Genomic DNA, 19,785 nt, shown 5'->3' with positions numbered 1-19,785 from the left:
TTCGAAATAAAAAAGGGTAAGTAGAAGCCCTAGGCTTATTAAATCCTACCTTCAGTAATTACCAATACCAAATCACAATCAGCCATAACAAATCAGACATACCATTTTGAATAATACTGAAATACTACTCCAAATTATGTCATACTTCATCTATCTGTTAAGATAAAGACGACAAACAGAAACAAAACCAAGCAGCAATATTATGCTTTTTCACTTTTTCAACTTTAGTTAGTCTGTAATGTTGCTGTTTGAGCATAAAAGGGATCTGCAAAATTCCAAATCTCAAAGTCCAATTCAAAAGGAGATATTTTATTTAACAGAAATCACTTTTCAAAAACTACAACGAATGACTCGTTTGGACTACAACAAATGTTTTCCAGGACTTTTTTTATATCACAAAGATCGACGAATGGGATGAAACCTGGTTGAGGTGCACTAGAGAAGGTAACGGGTTTTATCACTATTTTGAAGTCGTGTTAGTGTTCACAAGACAGACGAGCTTGATTACAATCATCCGGGTTTAAATCATGCTCAAATTGATTTGATTTTGATGCAATATATAAACAGAAGCTACAACAGGCAGCTATGGTAAGAAGCAGGACATTTCCCCCCCAGGTGCCGAGTGCTGGCCAGCTAACCAATCACAGCACATTTCCTTTTTCAAAAGGCGGGCATTCGTCAGATACAGGAACCATTCGAGCCGTTCATGCCAGACTGGGGAGAGGTGTTGTAATTATGTAAAATATGTGAAAATGTAGTTTTTTGAACAACCTAGTATGAGAGCCTGTTCTAGTCATAGACAGTAAAAGAAATGGACACAGCGACCCCATTGGAACTCAATTGAGACAAATGAAGCCCAGTTTTAGCGTTTTTTAGCACTTCCGTTTCTGACGCGCAGACTCAAACGAAGCTTGACGACGTCAGCAACCTGTCTGACAGATGTAAATCTTCTAGTAGCTGTGCGTGCAAACTGCCATCTAAAGAGATGGCGAGCTTGAGCGGGGAGTTCTTTGGCGTGAGTGAGCAGGAGTAAGTATTCTGATTAATTATTTTGTATAGTATTTTAAAATGTAACGCCAGTACGCCATATTAAGTTAATTGCCTGCGAGCTTCTCCTCCTGTCTGTACGGTAATGCGACAGAGAGCCGAGTGGTTATGACGCAATCGTTAGCCTATTTTTTACAAAAACTGTTTATATGGGGCCATAATGTAACATAGAAGGTAATGGAGCCCTTTATACATTGTCGTGTATCTTTAGAAATAAATAATGGACAAACGGAGTCTTTAAACGCCTCAGATGTAAAGTTATTCGCTGTCAAAGTGACGCCAAAATGAATGGGAGTCAATGGGAATGCTAACGCAAGTGAAGTTCTGCTAAAAGATGGCAGCCCCCACCCGACTTCAACTTCCGGTCGAGTTCCTTGCCCCTTGGTTCTAGTACACCCCCAAAACGAAATCAAGACTTTGTTAAAGAGCATAATAGGTCCCCTTTAACTACAATTTAGAAATTCTCTCTCTCAACCCCCACGTCTGTATTTATCAAAAATAAATATTTTATACTTTCTTTTAAATTTCAGCATGTTAACAATTAATTTGATATATTCATTTATTATTAATTCACACCTCCGACAGGTATGACACATTATCCGCATCATTCTTTTATCATTATTCTTTTGTTTTAATCCACCTTTTATTAGCCTTTGTTGTGATTATTTCAAGCTTTACAATCCACTAAACTGCTATCTCACTTAGTCTCAGTATGCATTTAGCCCTTATTTATCAAAAGTCTTACTATAAAAATACAACAAAACATTTTCTTACGACCTTACGTGAATTATTGTGACAGAAATGCATTATGAAGAAGAACTGCACCTGCTATTAGTAGCATACGAGATAACGTTAGCATCAAGCTACATCAGACAATTTATTAAATTATTAGTACACTTTTACTCAAAACCCCGATCGAGTGTTTGTAATAACATCCTTTTGCGATCACAGGTGGACTTTGGTCGTTTACTATTGTAAAAGCATGCTATTTGTAGCCTTTTTCATCGCTGCACAAGTTAGCATTACCGATGTACATTTTTTATATGTTTTATAAAATGCCAAAGATCTCAAGAAAATCTCATATCAAGCTTTACTATCGTAATCGCGGATTTATTATTCGGATATTTCGTGTGTACAGAGGTGTTTCAGTGTTGTTTTGGACAGGTAACTACCAGGAAGTGTGCAGGAAGCATGTGACACGATGTGGCGGTGTCCGGTTATGATTGACAAGCCGAAGGACCAATCGGAGTCTTTCTGGGTCACAGCTCGAGTACACAGAAGCAGACACACCGAGACAGCACTGGGAGAGGCTGTTTATCATCAGATCGCGTAAATCAGTGGAAAATGAATAGGAATGATGATTCTGTCTGAAGAAATATGAAGTAAACATCAGTAATTATATCCATATATCTCCGCAGATATGCATCTTTGGTCTATAAATCCTTATTGACGCTGTTCAGTGAGTCTATGTGAACACAAATAAACCGCTCTTGACGTGACTGAATATGAGTGAGTGGTGAATTTCTATAAAAAATGTGGCATAATACAGAGTTATTATGCACTCCTGACACAAATAACTGTCACTGCAACAATGTTTTATCAAAACATTAGTCAGATATCGAAGCTAGTCTTTAAACTTTCAATTGATGCACAGTTTGTCCAGATCAAGTAAGAGAGTGATGTATAATGTGCTGTGAAAGTGAAACAATAATAAACTGGGGCCGTCGGCGATGTTTGCAAGTAAAGGAGTTAAAAAAAAGTATTCTCCAAAGCCATCATCTGTCTGTCTGTCCCAGGGGCGAAAATATTATAAACATAAACTGCTTTGAAACAGTGTTGTGAAAAGTTATATAAACAATATGAATTCATATTCACATCATAATGCATACACACTATCCTCTCTTTATGTATTTATGTATATACTATGCATGTATATACATGTCCTGATTATATTATTTGTATTGTTTCGTAACACACCTTTTAATAAATTATAATGCCAACTTAAGTGCAAATGGATAAACTCGACTTCTGCATGACTTTCTTGCGTGTAACTGCATCCAGCTTTCGTTAGAGGGCAGCAGAAACTAAAGTAGAAGTAAATTAGAGGAATTCACTGACTGAGACATTGAATCCTCTCAAACATGGCTGTAAGCAGACCTAATGTGTTACAAAACTCAGTAACAACTAAACATCTTTCAGTTTATTCTGTCAAGTGTACTGAAAAGTCAATGTACAACTTATACTTAAGTGTAAAAATGACTGACTGTTTAATTGCTCTTCAGAAGATGAGAATGAAAAGAGGCATTATTATAAATACTGTTACAAATCTGTAATGACGGGTCACAGGCCTCGGGGTTGGGATGTGTCTTCAACACACACACATCTGCCCAAACCCAAACATAATCCGTACATTCAGTACAGTTCATATTTCAGTATAAAGACCTGATAAATGATTGTGTGAGAAATATCTGGGCCATCTGGGTACGTTTTCTATTCTTTCACCAATCACTCTGTGTTATATTCAGTGATGATATTCACATTACAAGCAGTTCAGATTGGGATAAAAACCTCATCGCTCAGATGTTGCTCTTTTGTATCTAAGGAGATTTAATGGCGATTTCATGTATGTTTCATTTTCCTTTAAACAATAAATGTTATTACTTTGATACTGACTGATTGAGGTCCTTTTGTTTTAAATATTTGTATTACTTTCAGTTTTATCTGCAAGGATACATTACAAACGTGTGCAAAATACATCAAAAGTGACAGTAAAGACATCTATAATGTTACAAAATAAATGCGCAATTAAATTTTTTTTTCTAACTTTCTTAAAATCTTAAAGAATCGTAAAAAAATAAAATAATCATACTTCCTCAAAAATGGGATAACACTGATAATCATAATATGGTGTTTCTTGAGCCTCAAATCAGAATATTAGGCCTAAATTGATTTCTGAAGGTTCATGTGACACTGAAGACTGGAGTTATGATGATGACAATTTAGCTTTGCACCAAATGAATAAATTACATTTTAAAATATATTCACATAGAAACCAAAATGTTCACTGTTTTTAATGTATTTTTGATCAAATAAATGCAGTCTTGGAGAGCAGAAAATACTTTAAAAAACACTGCAGTTTCAAAGCAATGGTTGAGAACTACTGAAGCGACACAAATAGACAGAATTGACAATCACTCAGACCACAGCTCACTCTGCAGACAGGGGTCAAACTGACCCAGGGGCATAGCCATCTTTTCAGAAATGAGGGGGACAGAAATTACACACACACGGATATATATATATGTGTGTGTATATATTACAATATAACATTTCTGTAATCTATATAGCCTACTAGTCTTCTTTCATGTTTTGAAAGAAGTCTCTTCTGCTCACCAAGCCTGCATTTATTTAATCCAAAGTACAGCAAAAGCAGTAATATTGTGAAATATTTATACTATATAAAACAACTGGTTTTCTATTTAAATATATTTTAAATGTAATGTATTCCTGTAATAAAAGGTGCATTTTCAACATCATTCCTCCAGTCTTCAGTGTCACATTAATCAGAAATCATTCTTAATATGTTGATTTGCTGATTAACAATATTTAAAACAGATTAGTAAAAAAAATTTCAGCATTCTTTGATGAATAGAAGCATCCACAGATCAGCATTTATGTGAAATAAAAAGCTTTTGCAACATTATACACTATACCATTCAGAAACTTAGTCAGTATATATATATATATATAGAAAGATTATATATTGTTTTGAAACATTTTAATTCATAAAAATAAATCATGAGAACATGAACTTCATCACTGTATTTGCAGGTTTTTTTCATATTAACTCATGAAGTCCCGATCTGAATCAACCGAGTCGCGAACAGGCTCCGAAGTGCCGATCTGAATCAACCGAGTCGCGAACAGGCTCCGAAGTGCCGATCTGAATCAACCGAGTCGCGAACAGGCTCCGAAGTGCCGATCTGAATCAACCGAGTCGCGAACAGGCTCCGAAGTGCCGATCTGAATCAACCGAGTCGCGAACAGGCTCCGAAGTGCCGATCTGAATCAACCGAGTCGCGAACATGCTCCGAAGTGCCGATCTGAATCAACCGAGTCGCGAACAGGCTCCGAAGTGCCGATCTGAATCAACCGAGTCGCGAAAAGGCTCCGAAGTGCCGATCTGAATCAACCGAGTCGCGAACAGGCTCCAAAGTGCCAATCTGAATCAACCGAGTTGCGGACAAAAAAAAAAAAAAAAAAAAAAAAAAATATATATATATATATATATATATATATATATATATATATATATATATATATATATTCTAAGTAAACAACAATAGCCCAAGTTTAGTAAACATTTTTTATTGAGACTATAAAAAATAATTCTGCATCTATTTTTAGGTCTGCCAGCTGCCACTGTGAGTGGCACAGGCACACCCTGGCACACCCGTGGCTACGCCACTGAGTGAAATGATAGAAAAGACAGATGCATTATCTGTGTAAGTCAATTCGCCTCATTTGCGCGAACTGGACGTTTATGTTACTAGTCTTTATGCTCAACTAAAGTGAAATAAAGAGCATATTTCCACTTTGAGAAACTTGTGTTGCTCTAGCCTTCCACCAATCCTTCAATGCCTCTGCAAACAGGTTAGGCACTTCAGTCAAAATTAATAAATTTTTTAAAAAGTAACGGACAATGCACCATATGGTAAGGGTAACCGAGTTAATTTATTTTAAAAAGTAATGCATTACAATATTAGTTACTATCAAAACGCGTCAAAATAACGCGTTACTGCCTAACACTGGACAAACTGACTCAAATGATTCGGGAACCCGCTTTGAACTCCCGAACTGACTCAAATGATTCGCGAACCCGCTACGAACTCCCGAACTGATTAAAATGATTCGCGATCCCGCTCCGAGCTCCCAAACTGACTCAAATGATTCGCGAACCCGCTTTGAACTCCAGAACTGACTCAAATGATTCGCGAACCCGTTTTGAACTCCCAAACTGATTCAAATGATTCACGCTCCCAACTCCCGAACTGACTCAAATGATTCGCGAACCCGTTTTTCACCCAAACACCTGCCGCTCTGTGTGAAACTCCCCAGAAATGAGCTCAATCTGACTAAACCTCCGTATCCGGGAGGTTTAGTCAAAGTTTTAGAAGGAACTAAACCTCCCTTCAGCTCCTCCAGATGAACTCGTGGTGTAGCTGAAGCTGCGTCCCAAATGATGCACTATACATATGCGCTCATACACTATGTACTTTTGCACTATGTACTCAACCATATAGTCTATGAAATATAAAAGTTTATTTTGTCTTTTATAATCTGAGTCTGATAGCCCCTCCCCCTTCGTTACGCAATAAAAGCTATAACAGTTGAGTGCATGAAGAGTTTAACATCTCACACTTCGGTTATTTAAGTGCATCACCCGGGTGTTTAAAGTGCACATTTTCTTTTTGTAATTTTCAGTGTGAATGTACACACACTACATACTACAAAACCTCATCGAATAGTGCATAAGCAAGTGATTTGGGTTTCTCACTCTGTGATTATGTCAGTGTAAAGGGTTTTTATGACTGTCACGTAATCATACGCACACATTTACAAGCTTCACGCCCACCAGTCTAGTTAAAATATCATAAACACTGAAGAAACAGCTTCATCATGTTAACTCAATACATACTGTATGAACTTCTCAACAAATGAGCTCTATACTCTAAATGGAAGGCAATTATTGACCTATTTGAGCCTGTTTTTTCTTTCTCAAGTGGGGATTCAAAGGAGAAGCATCTGAGACAATATTAGTGCTATAATAAATCATTACAGAAAAGGCTGTTAAACTGTTGAAACGTCAGTATCTGAGCAATAAAACCGTTTTGTGGATGTGCAGCTGTTCATCGATGGTGCGAGCGACGCTGTTGCAGCTGTGTTGATGTAAGGTGGAGCATGTTCATTTGCTCTTAAAGTGCTCGTGTGTGTTTGTTCAAAATAACAAATGAGGACTTCTTGGTTGTGTTTCAGGTCAACGTCATCTCCAACAAGAACAAACCAAAATTAGTCAATATAGTTGTCATCCATTAAGAGTGAAAAGGCTTAAAAAATAAAGTGGAGAAGCTCAGACCATGTGATAAGAAGTGTGAGTTTATATTGCCAAATAAATTCAATGTATTTGCACACATATATTTTTAGTGGACCCCCATGAAGACTCCATGAGTTCATCCAAAAATCATATACTTGTCTCCATGTCAATCCACGCCTGTAGGACTTTCTTTCTTCCATGGAGCATGAAAGATGTTTTTAAAGCCCAAACAACACTGAACCCCACTGACTTTCATTGACAACCTTATAAACCTTTACAAACATAATACTTTTGTGTTCCACAGAAGAAAGAAAGTGAAAAGAAAGAATGAAGTAAAATCACTTTTGGGTGAACCAAGATGTTTAAGAAACAATTTTGCTGTTTTGTTTAAAGACATGTAGATGTTTTACTATAAAACAAGGCAAAACGCAGGACCTTTGATGGCAGACTTTTCAGTTAAGATCTCTTCTGAAACTCTAGAGGAGATTAAAACAAGCCTCTGTTTCTGTCCAGGAGAAACAAATGAGATCTTACAGAGATCTCGCCTGTGGTCTTTCCTGTGGGTGAGGAGCAGATGGATGCAAGAGTGTGAGAAAAAACAAGTAAACCGAAGGGGGAAGGTGTGACTGTGAGTAAAGAGGACAACATGAGTATGTGAGCGAGAGAGAGAGAGAGGGAGAGGGAGAGGGATAAAGTGCAGCCGGTGGGAGGATCTTTTTCATTCAGCAATAACTCTTCATCAGACTCTTAAAGAGACAGAAATAAAGACCTGGCAGCAGCAGCACACACAGCTCTCTCTCTCTCTCAAGTGTTACTCAGCGAGCGTCTGGATGGAGGAAAACGGAGGTGTGGAGCTCACACAGAGCCCCGAGACGCTCACCGAGGACGATGTGTGTGTGATCCAGGACACATGGAGACCCGTCTATGAGAACCGGGAGAACGCTGGAGTCGCTGTGCTCATCAGGTACTGTCCGTCTAACACACGTCAATCATTCACGGAAACTAGCACGCTATCACTTTCAACGTTTGAACAAGCACCACAGTTTCTGCTTAGGTTGTTCCAAGTTTTTTTTGGGGGGGGGGGGGGTGTACCATAGTATCATAATAATAATATGGTGTTTGACATTTAATATAATAATTTTTTTAAACTGTACCATGGTAGTACCATTTTGTTAACTTGGTAAGACTGTGGTTGTTTGAGCAATTACCATAATTATGCCGTAATTTTTATATATGCACCTTGGGAATACGGCTTTTTTAACATGTTCAAATGTTTTTTTGGACATTTACCATGGTAATGCAACCAGATTTTTGACATATAGAATTGTGGTCATTGGTAATTTGTGCTAACATATGTCAACATAAATCTAGTATTTAATGGTTATTTGAGCATGTACCATGATAATGCTGTGTATGTGTGTGTGTGTGTGTTTTTATGGTATTCTTTGAATGGCAATCATTCAATAGTGTGCTACAGTACTACAGTATTCCCATAATAAGACATATATAAACATGGGTAGTATTAATCACAGTTGCACTAGTGTTTCTTGAGATCCAATTAAAGAAATCCTTGTTTCTATCATGGTGGAGAATTTCCATCGATCTCTATTATTTTCTCTCTCTAAACTCGCACACAAACATTTCAGCATTTGTACATAGGCAATATTTACTTCATCAAGTTGTTTTCCTTGGTGACGTCCACAAGTGTTGTTCAGGGCTGGTCATCTGAATGTTGCTGGTTCGATCCCATCAAGAAGCGAGTCATGAACAGTCATCATGTATGTGATAAAAACATACAATACGTCCAAATCCAGGAGGACCCACGCTCTATGGTGACATCATGTGAAATCTGGTCCCACTGGCACTGCTTATGTGGCCAAAGATTGATATCCTGTTGTTTGGAAAGAGAAGTTGTTGAATTGGGTGAAAAGGACTGTGGGTAGAGCTGAGGTGTGACTGCTGGGGTTTGGGGAACATACTGACCTTGAGAGCATGTTGGTGCAAGAACAAGGAAGTGAAGAGCTTAGGGCCAAATCAGAAAGTGTACCACACTGAGATGAAAACAAAAGGCTTTATATTCAGATCTTTTCTCCAGCTGCTCTTTATGTTTTCAGAGATGACAGCTTAAGTGCAGAAACGTCTCACGCTTCTTCTGTGCTTCATCTGTGCTGCAAAAAATACATGACATTTGCACTGGTATGCCCTGATTTAGATGCCTAGATAGATCTGTGTGTATCTACATCTAAGTTAGTGTTGCTATTTAGAACTAAATCTTATTTCAATTAACTTTAAGCTTTAATTCTCTAACCCCTGGTGACACAAACAAGGCTTAAACCTAGCCCCAGACTAAAGTGTAATTACGAGCCGTTTTAACTGAAAGAAACTTGCTCTGAATGATCTTAAAATATATCAGTGTATGTGTTTTGTCTCAAAATGCAGACCAGTAATGTTTTTTTTTTTTTCTAAGGCATGTTAAGACATAAAAAATACTTAAATGTCCTAATTGAACTATTGCCTAGTCCTGGCTTAGTCTAAGCCCTATCTGTGAAACCGGTTGCTGTGAATTTGCCAAGTAAGGCACATTCCTGGATCAACATTACTGTCCAAAAATATAGACTTCACCCAATGCCTACCCCTACCCATAATTTATTCCTAAAATCAGCGGGAAATGAAAGCTGTTTAACAAGGGTGTAGAAGCACCTAACTCTGATTGTGAGCCTTAAACAGATATTTAAAAAAAAATTCCCTCGATTCTGATTGGTTGATTTGAATGTGGTTCCAGGATCAAGGATGTTGATCAAGGGACATGTTGTACTTGGTGAAATCACGCTCACCCTCTGAAACCAGGCCTTAATGGTTTCATGAATTAATATAAGCTCAATAACTTAAAACATAAATATTCAATAGAAAACTTCAATAAAATTTGAATCTGAAATAAGATTAAGTACTAAAATTACCAAAAGTAAAAAGATTATAGAGCTGAATTGAAATATAAAATGACAAAAGCATATAACAAAATTACTCAAATTAAACAGAAACCTAAAAACATCAAATTAAAGCTAAAATAAATTCTAAAAGCTCAAAATATTAATAAACACCATACAGTCTGATTACCCTCTTAAACCATCTGAGTGACATGTGCACTCTTAAAAATGATGGTGCTTCAAAAGTTTCTTCAAGCTATGCCATAGAAAAAACATTTTTGGTTCCACAAAGAACCATTCAGTCAAAGGTTCTTCAAATAACCATTTCTCTTACCTTTATAATCTGAAGAACCTTCTTTTGCCACAAAGAACCTTTTATAAAAAAAAATATTTCAGATTTTAAAGGTTCGTTATGAATCCATTCAGATAAAAAGGTTTTTCTATGGCATCATTAAACACCTTTGTTTTTAAGAGTGTAAAGTGACCAGCTGGTTTATTATTTATTGTCAGATTCATCTGTTATTATTAATATCAATGCAGAGAGTTTAGTGAAGGAGCATGCATTTGTGAGGAAAACGAGAGATGCAGAAGTCACAAAATAAGAGAATTCAGGCCAGATATCTGAAACTGAAGCTCTTGAGTCATGATATCTGTGATTCGTTTTGAAAACAGAAATCACAAACTGATTCGATTTACTTCACTGCCAACTGTATCTCTTTTCTAGATCTACTGGCATAACCATAAAAGATTATAAAGAGCGCATGATTGCATATAAACCAGCTGGGAGAAGTTAATCAAGAACATTAAATGAAATAAAGTGAATTTGATTAAATTGAGTCATTATAAAACCTATTAACTTATATGACATAATTAGATCTCCTCTTGTTAAAAAAATAAATAAAATCATTGATGCATTATGAAGTGTTTCCACCTGAAAGCCTCACACGAGCTCATATTTCTTCATTCCTGACCTTGCACAGCGCTTGAGGACTGTGATGGATGTTAGCAGCAGTGATTTCTCTCTAAAGATAACAGCTCACATCTTCTCTGACGATCGCACCTGAAGGGCTGCAGGAAAGATTCATAATTAAACTCTTTCAACTGGTGAAATTAGATTTATTTCTCAGAGGGGACACACGGGACGTTCACAGGAGACTATCTTTCTCTCTGTGATGCTTTAATTTAGCAGCTCAGTGGATTCAAACAGATGTTATCATCCATTTTTCTAAGTTTTAATCAAACCCAAGCACACACTGAAGCTCTACAAGACATCCTTTCATGGCTGTGACTAGTTGGCGATAAAATAAAAAGCAACCAAGAAGTAGTTGTAAATGGCTAAATCAGCTCAGTAGTGAAGTGTAGTGTAGAGAGCAGCAATGAACAACCGTTAATAAAACTGAGAGACAGTGGAAGCAAGTGAAGCGCGAGACTATTGAAGTCAAAAGAAAAAACCTCAGGCTGCTCACACCAGCGGATAATAACATAACAATAAATGCAACTATATTAACTATATCAACATCCACACCAGTGGCCGATAACTTGTGTTCACATCAATGGACAATAACTATAACTTTAAATACAACTACATCAACAGACGATAACTATATTAGCATCCACACCAGTGGATTACAACTATACCAATACATTTTAGTGTCTACATCAACAGACAGCAACTATATCTATAACTATGATGCTAATTATATTAGTGGATATGAAACCATTGTCTTAAGTTACAATGATTGTTGAAACTTTGTGTTTATAGTTTATCGTTATAGATACAGGGTGATATTTTTAATGTGCACATTTTTGGTGTGAGCAGGCTTTTACTCAAACAGTCTTGTTGTTGTTAAGGAAAACTGTTAAAAAAAATGTTGTTCATTCAAAATAAAGCTGAAATAAAATATCATTATTAGATAAGAAACGTAAAAATGATAAATGCTGACTCGTGATTCTTTAGCTCCGCCCACAAGTCACGCCTCCAGCCGGTCGTGTTTTTCCGGGAAAAATCGGTACAGACTATCTTTCTCTTATGAATATAATTAAACTAAAGACTTTTTGGAGTTATGAAGGATGCAGTACTACTCTATATGTACTCAAGATTAACAGGATATTGAGTGAAACATGCATTTCACCCCCCCTTTAAGCACTTAAAGTGTCTTCTTAACAGCTCTGCTTCTCTGCGCTGTGTTTGTTCTCCCCATGATGTTTTCACGTTACACATGAATCTGGAGTCAGAGGTGAAGAGCTCCAGCACTTAGACATGAGTTATGACACACAGAGAAGACGGTGTCTCTTTATCTCCTGTTTGATTTGGACATGTGAGCACACGTCTCTTCTCTGGGCATTTACTGGATTCAGTCTCTGTTTCATGGGACGGATCTTCCTGTTGAGGTCTGACTCACGGTTCAGTCGTGAGAGGTGAAACACTAGTGAAGGATCAACATCTGGAGCTGAACGCATGAGACACGGCTGTAGTAACACAAAACAGTGCAAAATTACTAAACATAATATAACAGGATTTAATTTCTTACAATTTCAAGCAAATTACATGCAAAAGTCTTACTTCTGAAACCAATTCCAAACCACATCAGTCTAAATAACTACTATTCATTTAGTCTTTTAATCATTTATAAATGGTGTATAATTGTTTATGAAGGATGGAAGTGAAAACACCTTATATTCTCATGTGCAGAATTCTTTCAAGAATTGATCATCAGGAATATGGCAACAAGTTTTGGGAGCTCATTTTCAGTCCTGTTCTGTTCTGTTTTGTGGAGATGGACTAAAAGTGACCTTCCTAAATTTACTGGCACATTCCTGAAGATACACTCTTGAAAGAGTGATAGAAGAGGATGTGCTGGTCCTTCAGGAGTCACTCTCTGTCTGTAAAAGCGTATTACACAACACTTGTTATAACAGCATGTGATTGGGTTTCTCTCTGAGAACCTGACACCTCGTCTTCTGGAGACTCCAGGGGGGTTCGTTTTTAAAAACGGTGGAACTGGAGACCAAAGGGCTTCTGATGGTTTCACACTTAATTTTTAATCATTTTTTCTTTTCCACCAGTTTCTTCTGAGCGACTGACCCAATGAGCATTTCGCTCTCCAATGCTCGTGCCTTAACTTTGCAATTTCCAGTATTGCATTAGTATTACATCCTTCTCATGACCATTTAATATTTGTTTTTTTTACAAAAACTTTACAAGTATTACAATTGAATTAAACAGGAACATTTGAAGTAGAAAAAATGTAATAGGATATTCTTACACTAAAACAAACTCCTATAATAATTTAATAGACTACTTAGAAAAATCATGTTTTACGTTGAATTTTGTTTCTTTAAAAGTTTGTTCAACCCATAATTAAAGTCAGTTTCTTCATCTAAGCACCCTTTGGTTTTGAAACATGAGCAGCTTCTCCCATGAAATAACTTAGCGTGAACTAGTCCGCTCTTGTTCTGCTGTAGACCAAGATTAACATGCTGTTCTCTTCCCATCAAACCTTTATCCAACCTTTCATCCAGCAGCATGATTTAACCCCAAAACCTTGAAGGATGTTCTGATGACAGTCAACCACTTTCATTGGGAACAGGGATTCAGCCGTGTGATTCGCCGCAAGCGTCACATGAAGTTATGAAACATTAAAACGCTTTAAAGGAAATTGAGGGGATGTGCAGACAAGATGAAACAGCAATATGTTTGTTTAAAAGGACGAGGTGTACCAGAACAAATAACAAAGACTCCCTGGTGGAACCTGCTCCCTCTGGACATTTCCAATCTCACAACTGCAGGATTTACGATCAGCCTGTTATCAGAGAAATTAGACATCATTGTTGGGGCCTGGAGACAAAAATAAATGATCAGAGAGAAAGTATCAACCCTGCAGTCTTCATCAGAGCAAACACATACAGAAGCGTTCGGAGCAGAGCTCAGTTACAGCAACCCTGAGAATAGCTGCTCAATTATGTCTTTAGTTCACATAGCCTATAGAGTTATTTATTGCAGGAACTACATTATCTATGCAGCAGTTCATGTTTACCCTAGCAACCGCATCCCAACATACAAACAAACAATAGCAACACCCTGGCAACCACGCACAACAGTAACCCCTTTCCCACAGTTTTACCATTTTAACCTTTGATGTTGTTGTTGATATATTCTAAATACAAATATAAATAATTGTGTATACATAGAGTACACACACACACACACACACACAGGGATTAACTTTCTCAACATGTGTTTAACTGCTTCTATGTCATTTTTATCACAACCAGTGGTGTAGCCACGGGTGTGCCTGTTCCACCCACAGTGGCAGCTGGCACACCTAAAAATAGATGCAGAATTATTTTTTTATAGGTAACATGCGCGCAGTTTGAGCCCAATACATGCCTCCCACAAATCGAGACTGTGTCACGCATAATCAATTTTGAACTTTAGCTATTTCATTTTGTTTATATTTCAATACAGTTTATTCACTTTAAATAAATTATAATATATAATTATAGGATTAAAATAGTTGCTCAATATAGATCTTTTTTTTTCTGGGAAGCCGGGAAGCCAGAATGCGCATGCATCAACAGAAACATTTATTAGCTGTACCCTGTTTTTTTTTTACGTGCCATAATACAGATAATATTACAGATGCTTTTTCAGATTTAAGTTGAAGCGCGTGCCGAACTGTGTGTGGTGAACCGAACGGTTTGGGTTTTTTATTTCAGCGAACCTGCCATCCCCATTACCTCAATAATCAATCAATTACAGGCCTAAAACAATCATGCCGAGCAGACGGATATTAGTACATCTCATCACACTGGCACCCGCGTCTAAATCAGTTGTATGGTCTGGTTTTCAGTTTAAAACAGTTGTATCAAGTATAAATGTCTCGTCTGTTTCGGGAGGTGCGCGCGCAGTCAGCGGAGGCTCGCACCTTTTTTTCTCAGATTTTGAAAAATCTTCGCGATCGACTTAAAATGCTTCCAAGATCGACTTGGCGACCGCAATCGACGGGTTGGTGACTCCAGATTTAGCGACCAACTTTTTTTGAGCAAGCATTGATTATGCGTGACACTCTCAATTTGTGGGAGGCATGTATTGGGCTCAAACGCTGTGCGCGCACGCGCTACACGGGACGGGTGGTCACCCTACCTGGCACACCCGTCTAGAGTGTGTCCACCTTTGTGTGTGGGTCCATGTACATGCTGAATCAACAGGTAAAAAAAAAGCCTCAAGTCCAAATATTCATTTATCACCAATTAACTGTTTGACAAACACTTCCTGCTTCGATGTCCAGATATGAATTTAAAAAAAATCTCAAACAGGCTCCGAAGTGCCGATCTGAATCAATCGAGTCGCGAACAGGCTCCGAAGTGCCGATCTGAATCAACCGAGTCGCGAACAGGCTCCGAAGTGCCGATCTGAATCAACGGAGTCGCGAACATGCTCCGAAGTCCCGATCTGAATCAACCGAGTCACGAACAGGCTCCGAAGTGCCGATCTGAATCAACCGAGTCGCGAACAGGCTCCGAAGTGCCGATCTGAATCAACCGAGTCGCGAACATGCTCCGAAGTGCCGATCTGAATCAAACGAGTCGCTAACAGGCTCCGATGTGCCGATCTGAATCAACGGAGTCGCGAACATGCTCCGAAGTGCCGATCTGAATCAACCGAGCATTTTAAGTCGATCGCGAAGATTTTTCAAAATCTGAGAAAAAAGGTGCGAGCCTCCGCTGACTGCGCGCGCACCTCCCGAAACAGACGAGACATTTATACTTGACTCAACTGTTTTAGACTGAAAACCAGACCATACAACTGATTTAGACGCGGGTGCCGGTGTGATGAGATGTACTAATATCCGTCTGCTCCAGAGGTGGGTAGTAACGAGTTACATTTACTTCGTTACATTTACTTGAGTAATTTTTCATGGTAACTAATACTTTTCGGAGTATATTTAAAGATGGGTACTTTATACTCTTACTTGAGTAAATTTTTGGGGAAAAATCTGTGCTTTTACTTCGTTACTGTGGGCGACGCCCCTCTCGTTACTTTATCTTCATGCAATAAATGTTATAAATGCTTCAGTTTATTCCAAACGCGCCGTCTACTTTTCTCTGGGCAATGAGCGATGCACATTCGTGAATGATTCATTCTTTTGAGTCAATTCTGTTCAAAGGCTTGATCAAACCAGTTGGCAAGCGAGTGAATTGGTTCGTGAATCAGTTTGAATGAGTCGTTCAGTTCCCTGCCGCACGCGCTGAGCGTCTGAAGCGGTTCACTCAGAGAGTTGTAACGTTTAAGATCATCAGCAGCGTTGAAAACGGGGCTATGGAACTTCACTGAATTGAAAGCAAATCTGCAAAAGCCATTATTTGCTTGCGATGGAGATCCTTATTAGATGAACGCGTGTGCTGTCTACTGTTTAACAGGTAATAACTTGGGCTACATTCGATTACAGTACATGATACCACTGTTACATTAGTTAGTTGTACGTGTGTGGCTTATAACAGAGGGGATTCAAGTTGAATGCATCTTCCAAAAGACAAAAAATAGCCGATTAAGATTTTATTAATTTTAATACAATCACACCGGTACGAGTATGTTCAGCGAGTCATATCATCCGTTGCTAAATTCAGATCTGTGATCGCTTGCTGGCGCTGAGCCAGAGACAGACGCGTTTTACAGCGCTGCACATTAACCAATCACACACGGTTCTGTTGAGCTTTTGAATGCAATGGCCAATCAGAGGTGTTCCGATGAGTCATCGCTGAAATGCCGGTGCTTCCTTCACTCGCTCACTGCCTGAATACCTCTTCCTGGCTAATTCTCTCGTCAGAAACAACAAAGTGCAGATGTGTGTACGAATCTATAATTAAGATATTGATTTCACAGGCTTAACAGTTTCAGTGATTTTAATGGGAGTTTCTGAGAGTGATTGAACTCTAGACTGTCAGTGAAAATGATCTTTAATAATGTAAATGTTATTTGCTCTCTTTCTGAACAATGAAAGATTAGTAGCAATATTTATATCACATTAACTTTCAATGTTAAATTCACATTTAATATAAAGTCAGTTGTATTAAAAATATGTTATGGCATGACATCTCTGTTACTTAAGTAAACAGACAGGGTTTTATAATAAATTACATAAATTGGAGTAAAGGCTGATGAAATATATACATTTATACACACACACACACACACACACACATACATTACATACATTTTATCTATATATCTAAATAAAAATAGGCTCCGTATATATGACCCAAAGTAACTAGTAACTAACTACTTGAGTAGATTTTTTATCCGATACTCTTTTACTCTTACTCAAGTAACTATTCAAGACTAGTACTTCTACTTTTACTTGAGTAAATATTTCTAGAATTACTTTTACTTTTACTTGAGTAAAGTTTTTGGGTACTCTACCCACCTCTGGTCTGCTCGGGCATGATTGTTTTAGGCCTGTAATTGATTGATTATTGAGGTAATAGGGATGGCACGGTTCGCTGAAATAAAAAACCAAACCGTTCGGTTCACCACACACGGTTCTGCACGCGCTTTAACTTAAATCTGACAAAGCATCTGTAATATTATCTGTAATATGTCTTGCTATAAATGGCACGTAAAAAAAAACAGGGTTCAGGTAATAAATGTTTCTGTTGATGCATGCGCATTCTGGCTTCCCAGACATTACAAAAACATGAAAAAAAAGATCTATATTGAGCAACTACAATTCATCTTAATCCTATAATTATATATTATAATTTATTTAAAGTGAATAAATTGTAATGAAAAATAAAAAAAATGAAATAGCTAAAGTTCAAAATTATCGTATTTGGAAGAAAATTATTACATTTAACAATTAACTACATTTTGACACGACCTGCAAATTAACACTAGGAGTATGGTTGGACGGAAGAAAGAAAGTCATATGGCTTTAAAGAAATAGTCCACACAAAAATGAAAATTGCCTGAAAATATACTAACTCTCTGGAGATGAGTTTGTTTCTTCATCAGATTTGGAGGAATGTAGCATTATATCACTTACTCACCAATGGTTGCTCAGCAGTGAATGGGTGCCGTCAGAATGAGAGTCCAAACAGCTGATAAAAACATCACAATAACACACAAGTAATCCACACCACTCCAGACCATCAGTTAATGTCTGGAGAAGTGAAAAGCTGCGTGTTTGTATGAAACAAATCCATCATTAAGATGTTTTTAACATCAAAGCGGTTGCTTCTGGCTAAAAAAAATACCCATGATAAAGCTTCCTACAGTGAGAAAGTTGTCTCATCTGAATCAGGAGAGAAATCTGCACAGATTAAACAAGCCAAAAACAGTCCAAAACAGCTCTAAACAGATATGTGGCTGGATTTTGACGGGGAAATAAAACATAAAATGAATTTATGTTTTGAAAATAACTAAATGTCTGTTTCTCCAGGTTCTTCTCCAACTTCCCGTCGGCGAAGCAGTACTTCGATCAATTCCGTGACATGCAGGATCCTGAGGAGCTGAAGCAAAGCGTCCAGCTGAAGAAACACGCCATGCGGGTCATGACCGCCCTCAACACGATGGTGGAGAACCTGCGCGACGGAGACAAACTCAACACCATCTTCCAGCAGATGGGCAAATCACACGCGCTCAAACACAAGGTGGACCCGCTTTACTTCAAAGTGAGTAAGAGCAACTAACCCAAGTCTCTTCTGCACCAAGCCTGCACTTGATTGAGAAATGGAAAAAAATTATATAATTTTACAATTGATGTTTTCTGTATGCATGTATTTTCAAATAAACATTACTCCATTCTTCAGTGTGACACGATCCTTCAGAAATCATTCTGATGTTAAAACAGTCGTGCGGCTTAAATTTTTGTGAAAACTGTGATATTCCATTTTTCTGGATTCTTTGATGAATCGAAAGTTCGAAAATAGAAATCTTTTGTAAGATTATAAATGTCTTTCCTGTCACTTGTGATGAGTTTAATGCACCCTCGCTGAATGAAAGCATCCATGTTTCACTGCAGATTCTGGCTGGAGTGATTCTGGAGGTGCTGGTGGAGGCTTTCCCACAATGCTTCAGTGCAGCGTCGGTGCAGAGCGCCTGGTCTAAACTCCTGGGCGTCCTGTACTGGCAGATGAACAAAGTCTACGCTGAAGTCGGCTGGGACTCCATCAAAAACACCTCAGAGTGAAAGAGAATTAATGCAGAATTATAAGAATTAAACCAAAGATTATGACACAGATGTCAAGTATATTGCATTCATTTCTAAGTGAAAGAAAAATATGTAGCAGAAAATAAAAACGTGTTGTTAAATTGAGAAGATGTTTTATAAATGTTAATGGACCCTACATGATATTGAATCTGGACTTCTCGATGTCAGATCCCTAGCAGCTGTTATTCAGCTCAGATCAGAAACACACTTATCAATCCGTGTAGAGATCACAAGACCTCTGCAGTCCATCTCCCATTCAATATTTACACATTAAAAATGTGCAAAAATGAAAGATTTGTGTCTCTGCTGGAGCTCCAGATAAATCTCCAGCTCCTCTGAAGCGGATGTCTGTGAAACAGATGAGTGCTTTCGTAGCAGTCTCTTCCCCTGCGTGCTGTGAGCCACTGTTCGGTGCTACTGAAGCAGATAAACTCTTTTTGTACTTATTCAAATGTTTTGTACGTGTAAAATAATGACTGATTCAGAAATAAACACTCTGCAACATTAA

At 37.9% G+C, this 19,785-nt stretch overlaps 1 protein-coding gene across 1 annotated transcript; it reads left to right on the top strand.

The window, feature by feature from the left end:
- Positions 1–7,839: 7,839 nt before the first annotated feature.
- LOC113055590 (cytoglobin-1) lies at positions 7,840–19,785 on the top strand. Its single transcript, XM_026221998.1, has 3 exons — positions 7,840–8,105; positions 18,507–18,738; positions 19,089–19,785. Exons 1-3 carry the CDS (start codon positions 7,972–7,974, stop codon positions 19,254–19,256), a joined length of 534 nt encoding a protein of 177 aa, XP_026077783.1. The 5' UTR covers positions 7,840–7,971; the 3' UTR covers positions 19,257–19,785.

Source organism: Carassius auratus, chromosome 3 (genome assembly GCF_003368295.1).
Source record: "Carassius auratus strain Wakin chromosome 3, ASM336829v1, whole genome shotgun sequence".
Taxonomy (NCBI): Eukaryota; Metazoa; Chordata; class Actinopteri; order Cypriniformes; family Cyprinidae; genus Carassius; species Carassius auratus.
Note: the sequence above shows the minus strand (reverse complement) of the source record. Positions and strands in the feature narration are given on the sequence as shown.